The sequence below is a fragment of the Setaria italica genome, chromosome III, assembly GCF_000263155.2.
Source record: "Setaria italica strain Yugu1 chromosome III, Setaria_italica_v2.0, whole genome shotgun sequence".
NCBI lineage: Eukaryota > Viridiplantae > Streptophyta > Magnoliopsida > Poales > Poaceae > Setaria > Setaria italica.
Window position 1 is genome coordinate 11,576,164 of NC_028452.1, and position 9,723 is coordinate 11,585,886.

The 9,723-nt window shown below is 44.1% G+C and overlaps 1 protein-coding gene across 1 annotated transcript; it reads left to right on the top strand.

Annotated features, from left to right (window-relative positions):
• Positions 1–1,947: 1,947 nt before the first annotated feature.
• LOC101754563 (phosphomethylethanolamine N-methyltransferase) lies at positions 1,948–6,782 on the top strand. The gene is made up of 12 exons (XM_004961283.4): positions 1,948–2,360; positions 2,583–2,707; positions 3,694–3,831; positions 3,927–4,064; positions 4,305–4,448; positions 4,571–4,681; positions 4,775–4,916; positions 5,004–5,284; positions 5,604–5,765; positions 5,867–5,920; positions 6,098–6,172; positions 6,284–6,782. Exons 1-12 carry the CDS (start codon positions 2,330–2,332, stop codon positions 6,377–6,379), a joined length of 1,497 nt encoding a protein of 498 aa, XP_004961340.1. The 5' UTR covers positions 1,948–2,329; the 3' UTR covers positions 6,380–6,782.
• Positions 6,783–9,723: the final 2,941 nt, after the last annotated feature.

Genomic DNA, 9,723 nt, shown 5'->3' on the forward strand with positions numbered 1-9,723 from the left:
TCATCTTATCGGCAGCAGCATGACTGTACGTGTATGGTTGTCATGGCTCACCTTTTCTTTTTCCGCCATGGCTCACTCGAAGCTGATGTTGCATCGCAAATAGCTACATCTCACCGATGTCCACAACATGATTGTCGTCTCTTGAGCCAGAGGAAAAGCGGCGAACAGTAAAACCTCAATCAGTGACCCGGCTTTTCGCCTCGTGAAAGGCCTTGGGGTTGCTGTAATGGCTAGCCCCCACCTACGTAACTGCCACCGGATTTCTAGCCTCGTAGGGTTGATCGGAATCTCAACAACTGCGACTTGTTACAAGAGATAAATCTGGAGATTTGCTTGAGACATGGATCCAGAAGCGAATTGTCAGAGTTCCAAGTAAATCTTCTTGCGATGTTTGAGAGTACTGTTAGAAGAAACTTCTGCGTCACTATTCGATAGTACTTTCTTGTTAAGGACCGATGCTTTCGTAGGTCCTTTTGAGGTCATGGGACAAGTAAATAAACATAGACGACGATGTACATGTGCATTCTTACCATATACTGAAGCACCTTTGTATTCAAGATACTGTCGTTTTCGGCACAGCTGCACGGATGAAATGGATTCTCAGCAGCCCCCGCATGCCGCTAAAAATGGTGTCAACCTCATGCGCAGTGACGTGGCGTCTCGCGGCAAGGGTGAGAGCAACATCGGCGCATGCGGTTTTCTGCGTACGCGCCCTTTTGAAATTTCTAGAAAACACAAGCTCCGGCATTTCTTGTGAAGAAGAGAATTTCGGAATTTTCGTCAGTGCGGTATCACGCAATAGGACGAAAGTATCGATCAAGTAGGACCCAGGGTACCAAGGGGTATCCACCAACCCAATTATTTACCTCCACGTCAGGCGGCGTCCACACACTATCCCCCTGTCCTACGAAGCACCAAGATCGCCCACCAGATCGGCGCCACGCGTCCCCAGGTCTAGCTGCTCCACATGTGCGATGCTGGAAAGAATCTAGGACGGAATTATTGCGTCCGCATCTCAAGTTTTTATTTGAGAAATGACGCAACCTCCTTATCTACTATTTTTGAATATAAGTACGGACACACATGCTCCGGTGCTTATGGGCTTGGTGTACCTAGGACGGTCATATTTTTAAATTAATAAAGTCACCACGGCCAACGAAAGGTATAGCTAGAGAAACGCACACCGTTGGATAGGGAGTACAACCACCTCTTATTCATGTATTCTTTTTTGGAGCACAATGCATACTTACGAATATGAAGTATTTAACTCCGAAATTTGTCGCACTCCTCAATAAAGCAATTAAACCAAATTAAATACGCTAATATATTATTTGATTAATATATAAGCCCATCTCTTAATTATTCTTATCGCACTTATGGTTTTTTTAACACAATATCACAATAGTTTTACTACTACCATTTTAAGTGGCCTTTGTAACAGGTTGGATTTTCTCTTGGGAACCTATTTTCCTTCGTTGGGAAGACCGGAACTTTTAAAGCTAAGTTAAAGCTCTTCCGGAGTAGCATCACTCAGCCAAAGAGAACAATCAATGCACGGTCCATAATTTGTTCGAACTTCTTGGTTGAGTTATTGCCAGATATGCAGAACTTTTACCGTTGTCCGATAATCGAAGACCATGCAAGGGGCGGATCAGCTCAGCTGGTCCACGCGCCACGGCCACAGCACCCTCAGCTGCAGCAGCAAAGCACGGCAGCAGCCTCAGCCGTTCAGTTGAGCCACGCTGGTGGCGCTGCCACACCGTTCCGAGATCAATCACCGAGAGCCGGCCGGCCCAGGGCGGCAGGGCGCACGGCGCGACGGGCAGCTCGTGCGCGGGTGTTGCAGCGGGAGCAGCCGATCCGAGGCTTGGCCTGCCCCACCCAGATCTCCACGGGGATTCGCCCACCGCGCCGCCACGCAGCTATAAAGCCCCGCCCCCCCTCCGCACGACCCGCTCGCCGCTCCACCACCCCTCTGCAGTCCGTCCACAGCTCTCCACCGCGTGGCGAGGCAGGCAGCGAGCGACTCCCCTGTCCCTGACCCCCTCTCTGCTCCCCCGTCCGTTCCGCCCGCCGCCGGGCGCGCTTGTGTCGGTGTGGTTCTCGGTTGATGCAGCAGCGGGGCCTCGCCCACAACCGCCGCTCCCGCGGCTTCTCCCGCTCCCGCCTCGCCGTCGAGGGCGCCTAAACGCACGAACCCCCCCACGCCAACCAACACACACACACACAAAAAAAAAAAACCCCTCCAAAAATCCAGAGGCTCGCTCGCGCAAAAACTTTCTGAAAGAACGAACAGAGAACAGAGGAAAACACCAAAGGGATCGTCGAGATGGACGCCCCGGTGGTGGCCGTTGCGAACGGTAAGCGGACGGGACCCGCGTATCGCAGATCCGCTTGCTTGCTGTTTTCTCGTCGAGTTTTGCTGGGTGAGGGGGCCGGGTCGAACAGGTGGTGGGCGGACGGGCAGGGAATGGCTGGTGTGGTGGCCTGGTGGGGTGTTCCTGTGTGATGCGATCTGACGAGGGGTTTTGGGTTTTGGGTTTCGGGGGTGGTGTTTGATGGCCTTGCGTTGCGTCGTGCAGGGATCGGTGAGGTGGAGCGGAAGGTGCAGAAGAGCTACTGGGAGGAGCACTCCAAGTCCCTCACCGTCGAGTCCATGATGCTCGACTCCCGCGCCGCCGACCTCGACAAGGAGGAGCGCCCTGAGGTGCTGCATGATCTCCTCTCTCTCCCTTCCTCTGTTTCTCCGTGTCACTTCATCGTTTCCGCTGCTGCTGAATGATCAGTTTGCTGGTACTGAATGATTAGTTTGCTGGTGCTGTTGATACTGGAATCTTACCATATCTTGGATACAGAAAAACGATTGGTCCGTGCTGTAATGACATGGCCTTTTACCCCCCCTGCAAAAAAGTTGACAGCGACTGTTTGAGAGGGACGTAATTGAACGGTAATTTCTTTCAGGACAGTCATGTCGGAAGAATATTGATCAATGAAAACGTGAAAAAATTGAAGAAATCACTAGAACTGACACGGAGAGTCTGATGCTGACGCTTGCTTTTCGAGCGTGTGCCATTTGGCTTCTGCTCCGGCCACTTATGGTAGGATATCGGCACATCACTGCTTCAAATCTAAACTTCCCAAGAGTTGGCAGCTAGCCAATCGCAGCAGAGAGCTGCCGGGGACTTCTCGCGTCAAACCAAACGAACTGCTAAAAAAGTTTGCTGAGTTTAGCACTAGGAACTTTTGTGATGGTGCCTTGGAGGTCAACTTGCTTGCTAATATATAGTAATATGAGCTCAACGGAAATGGGTAGGAAACTAGATAATATAACTATGGAACAGTAATTTCTTTGGAGGCTTATGAGGCCATAGTATTATAATTGGAACTAGTGAAAGCAAGGGGCCTACTACTTGTGTTGTAAAATATCTAGCTGGCCCACCTTCCCCACCTCCGGTCCTCTCGCGCTCTTAACTACCCACTTATTTTGTTACCTATTATTATTCCCCAATGGTCACTTAGAGTTTGCTTTTTCTGTGACCACATATTATCATAATTAAAAGTAATCAAATTGTTTCTGACCATCTTTTTCAAACACCGTGGTTTATCTAAGACACAGCCTTTGCTCTTCCATTTTTTAAAAAACTACACAGTTGTGTTTTCTTCAGATAGCTAATTTTCACTACTGATCAGCAGATCCTGTCTTTACTTCCATCTTACAAAGGGAAATCAGTTCTAGAGCTTGGTGCCGGAATAGGACGCTTTACTGGAGATCTGGCAAAAGAAGCTGGTCACGTTCTAGCACTGGATTTTATTGAAAGTGTCATTAAGAAGGTGGATTTTATAGTTTGAAACTCTCATGCATAGAAGCTAACATCTGCACACCTATTGCTACTTCCATGAATTTTCATTTGTTTCTCTTCTTGTAGAATGAAAGCATAAATGGACATCACAAGAACATAACCTTCATGTGTGCTGATGTAACATCTCCCAACTTGAAGATTGAAGACAACTCTTTTGATCTGATATTCTCAAACTGGCTACTAATGTACCTTTCAGATGAGGAGGTAAGAACAAGAAACAAGAAAAGCTTAGAATGCTGATGTCCTATGCTCCGTTTCTCCTTTTAGAAGACAATATATATCTCAGCAGTAATATATTCCATCTTTCATCTGAAATCACTTCCATAAATAACATCCATACTCACAAGAGTCTAAACTTTTCTTTTCCTTCAAAAAGGTTTAAACTTGAATCTCCCTTTTTTTTATTACTGTAAAGTTTTAACAGTAATCCGTCTCGTATTATAGGTTGAGAAGCTTGTGGGGAAAATGGTAAAATGGTTAAAGGTCGGTGGCCACATATTCTTTAGAGAATCATGTTTTCACCAATCTGGAGATTCGAAAAGGAAAGTGAACCCAACACACTACAGAGAACCAAGGTTTTATACTAAGGTAAAGCTACATCTTAACGTTCAAGCTGTGGATTGTCTTTCATATATATGGTCACTTGGTCATCACTAATACAGATCTATTAGTGTCTTCCAGTAGTTAACCTTTTTTATATACATACACAGGTATTTAAAGAGGGCCATTCGTATGATAAGAATGGAGATTCTTTTGAACTTTCTCTAGTGACTTATAAGTGTATCGGGGCTTATGTAAAAAACAAGAAAAATCAAAACCAGGTACTTTACTGTTCTTGAATGTGCTTGTTAACTCTTAGTGTTGTTGCAGTTAAAGTGAAATTACTGACTAACATAAGTACACAACATCAACAGATATGTTGGTTATGGGAAAAGGTAAAATCAACAGAAGACAAAGATTTTCAAAGGTTCCTGGACAACGTGCAATACAAAACTAATGGAATCCTACGTTATGAGCGTATCTTTGGTGAAGGTTATGTGAGCACTGGTGGAGTTGGTGAGGCCACTAATTTCCTCGCACAACTGTTAACTCATCAATCATTTACTATACATATATCACTCAATATACTTGTTTCATGAGCAGAAACTACTAAGGAATTTGTGGATATGCTGGATCTTAAACCTGGCCAGAAAGTACTTGATGTTGGATGTGGAATTGGAGGAGGTGATTTTTATATGGCTGAGAACTACGACGTCCATGTTCTTGGTATCGATCTTTCCGTTAACATGGTTTCCTTTGCAATGGAACGTGCCATTGGACGCAAGTGCTCTGTTGAGTTTGAAGTTGCTGATTGCACCACAAAGGATTACCCAGAAAATAGTTTTGACGTTATCTACAGCCGTGACACCATCCTTCACATACAAGTATGTTTCATTCTGTAGAATTTAATGCTGTTATTTGTAGGCATCTATTATTTATTTGCATAATTATACTATCAGTGACCTTTTGTATAACACAATTAGACCATGGTGACAATACGAGAATGCAAGTTAAGATGAAATTAGTATTAAGTTTTGCCACTCCTATTAATCATTGTATATTAATCAAAGTGATAATTGCACACAGTTTCAGGATAAATGTTCAAGAGATATCGACCTTTAGATTGTTGATAACATCTGAATATCAAAATTATCATAAAAAGTCACATTCCTGAGTCCTGACAAATACCACTTTTTTTTATAGGACAAACCTGCTTTGTTCAGAAGCTTCTTCAAATGGCTGAAACCCGGTGGCAAAGTCCTAATCAGTGATTACTGTAAGAATCCTGGGAAGCCATCTGAAGAATTTGCTGCATACATTAAGCAGAGAGGTTATGACCTTCACGATGTGAAGGCTTATGGAAAGGTTTGTTTCTACTATTACAAACACGTATTAGCTGTCTAGTTGCTTTGGAAGATTTAGATTGGAAGGATGATCTATTCTAATGACTAAATATGACAACCCAGATGCTCGAGGGTGCTGGTTTTCATGATGTCATTGCAGAAGATCGCACTGAACAGGTTATCTCCTCTGAATGTCCTCTTGTTGTTGAGCAGCTCCTTATCCTTTTCTTGTATAATGCTTGTAGAATTTGAAAAATGCACAGTAGGGGTTGAGTATCTTTGATTTTTTAAAATAAAAATTGAGAGAACACTATGACATCAATAGTTTACTCATTTTCATATGCTATGTTTCAGTTCCTGAGTGTTCTACGGAGGGAGCTAGCTGAAGTCGAGAAGAACAAAGACGCTTTCGTGGCAGACTTCACCCAGGTGATGATGCATCGAAGAGCTTATTAATTCTCCACCTGCTAGATGCATCCCTGATCTGCACTTATGCTTCTTTTGGGCACCTCTGATTTCTTCCATTCCATCTGTTGGCAGGAGGACTATGACGACATTGTGAACGGCTGGAACGCGAAGCTGAAGCGGAGCTCTGCCGGTGAGCAGAGGTGGGGGCTGTTCATTGCCACCAAGTGATTCAGCCTGGCACCGGAGGGCTCTTCCGAATAAGAATGGGTGTTGCTGTGGCTTCTGCTTCTAGACCGGTGATTCGGTCTAGAAGTAGAGGATCTTCAGAATAAAAAGGGTGCTCTTGTTGTTGTATCGACGCTACTAGGATATCAGTTGGATAAACTGTGCACCCAAGGTTGCATTCGTACTGCTCGTTTCAGTTCATGTGGTGTACTGCGAGCTAGTAAGATTGTTGTCAGTCGATGTCACCTGGTCACCGGGCTCCTGTGTCCTCAATTCAGATGTGCTTTGCTACGTGCTATTCGAAAGTATGTGTCGCTTTTGTGCTATTCTTTTGGTTGAAGAAGGATAGCGACACAAGTACTGCGTATGTACTGCGATGCGCAAAAGAGAAGTTGATTCATAGCCATTTTGCCGTTTTCTGAATCCTGCCTGTGTCGGCAATGGGCCAGGCAGCTTCTGGGGCAGGTTGTTGGACATCGCATTCACATATCCCACGTGGCGGCATTAGCTACCACCGTCCTAGATAAGATTACCATCGTCGTCTTAGGGCCTGTTTGGCTCACCCGTCACATCGGATGTTTGAATGCTAATTAGAAGTATTAAATATAGGTTAATTATAAAACTAATTGCACAGATGGAGTGTAATTCGCGAGACGAATCTATTAAGCCTAATTAGTACATGATTTGATAATGTGGTGCTACAGTAACCATTGCTAATGATGGATTAATTAGGCTTAATAGATTCATCTCGCGAATTAGCATAGGGTTCTGCAATTAGTTTTATAGTTAGCTCATATTTAATTCTCCTAATTAGCATCCGAACATTCGATGTGACACTGTTAAAGTTTAACACCTCGTATCCAAACACCCCTTCAGCGGCCATGCTAAATCCGTTCCGCTCAAAATTTAGGTGAAGCAGAGAACAACAATTACTGTGGAGTCACCGTCACGCAGATATGATGTAGGAAACTGCGCTTTCGTTTCAAAAAAAGAAGAGAGAAGTACAGTAAAAAAAATAACCTCAGCAATGTTTCAAAGGATTTGATCCCTGCTCGTCTCCTGTTCAGGAAATTTAGGCTCTCTGAACCATTAAAAAAAATCACGTCTGGTTCGTCTGAAACCTAGAATTCGTCTGGACAACTACGTGAAATATCACTGAAGCAAAATGAGCATCGGCTTTGCATTTAGGATGTTTTTTTTACTGAAATCAGCAGGGGAAGTCCATCCGTTTAATTTGCTCCCACGAGAAGTTGGATCTAAGCTTATTGGATACTATTCAGGTGCTCTAACTACTATGCTAGAGGCCCTTTCACGATGTTCACGATTCTTGATGTGGCTCGAACCTATCTATATACAAGCTCAAGAGGTGGTTGAACTAGTGATGGTGTAAGGTAACTCGGCCACTCCTCCTCGATCGCCTCCTCTGCCAGTAGCATCACACTAGCAGTGGTGGAGCTAGGATAGGAAAAGAGAGGGAGGTAATATGACATCAAATGCAAAGAGAGGGGGTCGGATTAGTATTTTCTTAGGGGAAATTTAATACATCATTAAGAATTCTTCAAGCTTAGGGGGGCCATATCCCTTTTTGGCCCTCACTAAGCTCCACCAGTGCACACGAGAGAACGCAGTAGCACACCTATTAGCGTTCGTAAGATATTAAGGGCTGTTTAGTTGCCCCAAACTCCCAACTTTGACACTATGCAAAAAAAAGATTCCCCATCACATCAAACTTGCGGTATATGCATGGAGTACTAAATGTAGACGAAATCAAAAACTTATTGCACAGTTTTGTTGTATTTTGCGAGACGAATCTTTTGAGCCTAATTAGTCAATATTTGGACAATAATTCACAAATACAAACGAAACGCTACAGTGTGCTACAGTACTAGCACAGTGATTTTGGACACCAAAATCAGGCAACTAAACAAGGCCGATCCCTCCACCATCTTGTGCATTGTGAACTCCCACGGCGTTGGTACACTCGAGCGTTGGATGTGTGCTTGCCGCTTGGGGAGTACGTGGTGGATGGCTGTGAGGGTTGGGAATGATGGAAGGGAAGGAGTGCTGGAGAGAGTGGAGGACGGAGGAAAAATATAATTTTGTGGGCTTGTTAATGTGAGTTTACAGTTGCAGTAAAAAGTAGTTTATCGGAGATGTATTCCAACCAACTTTTTTATTTTTATTTAATAATTTTCTTTTTAAGAATAGTAGTTTGAAAGACAAATTGCAAATCTATATCTATATAGCTGTTTAAAAAGTTATAAGTTGTCGTGGTAGCCATGGTTGATATCGGCATAGTGGTCTCATCATGGTGTCGACATTACCGACACATGTTGCTTCACTATGGCGCTACAATGACTATGGCTGCGGATTTGGCGAGTCAATTTTCGTGGTGCATGCTGGAGTTAGGTGACGGACTGTAGATAGGATTAACGGTAAAGGAGATAAAAAATAGACTAATCAGTGTATGGATGCACCAGTAATAGGGAGCACGATGGCTTCTCGCCACGGGAGCGGCTGGATGAGGAGAGAGTGAGTACCTATATTGCAAGGAAGAAGATAAATACTTAGGAGACTTATAAACACTATTGGAATTATATCGAAAGTATTATGAACGTTTTCACGTTTGACAAAAAAAAGTTATGAAAATCAGATGCATGTGATTTAGTATGTAGAAAAGGGTTAATTTAGAGGTAATGCTACAAAATAGATGTTCGAAATCTTAAAAAAATCGGACGGCTTTGCATTAGCATCGATGTTGCAACTATTATTTCTGCATGTTTCACAGTGAATGTTGCATGATATATAGTGTTCATGTTGCAGTGGGAATTTCCTATCGAGTCGAATAATGTCATCATTTTTACACATTATTTTTTTTGCAAACAACGACTGTTAATATTGCACTAGGTAATTTTTAATGTTTTACCGAAATGTTCGATGGAAAATTTTCTGTCGGACGTCCAAACGTTAGCACCGCCGTTAATTTAGGAGATAATTCCTTAGGGGGTGTTTGGGAGAGGGGTGCTAAACTTTAGCACCTCCACTTTAGTCTATTTTAGTCACTTGTGTTCCCAAACACTAGTGCTAAAGTTAAGTGCTAAAATTTAGCACCCCCACTAATCCTTTAGTCACTTGGGGGTGACTAAAACTGACTAAATGGACTAAAAAGTGGTCCCCCGGACCACTTTCCCCCCTGCCCCCCTCCCCTCTCTCTCCTCCCCTTAGTCTCTCTCTCTCCCCGCCTCCTTCGCTCGAACCCGCCGCCGCCGTGCCTGCCTCCACTCGACCCCGCCTCCGCCCGCCTCCACCTCCGTGGGTGTCCGCCTTATCCCGACGCCATCCTCCTC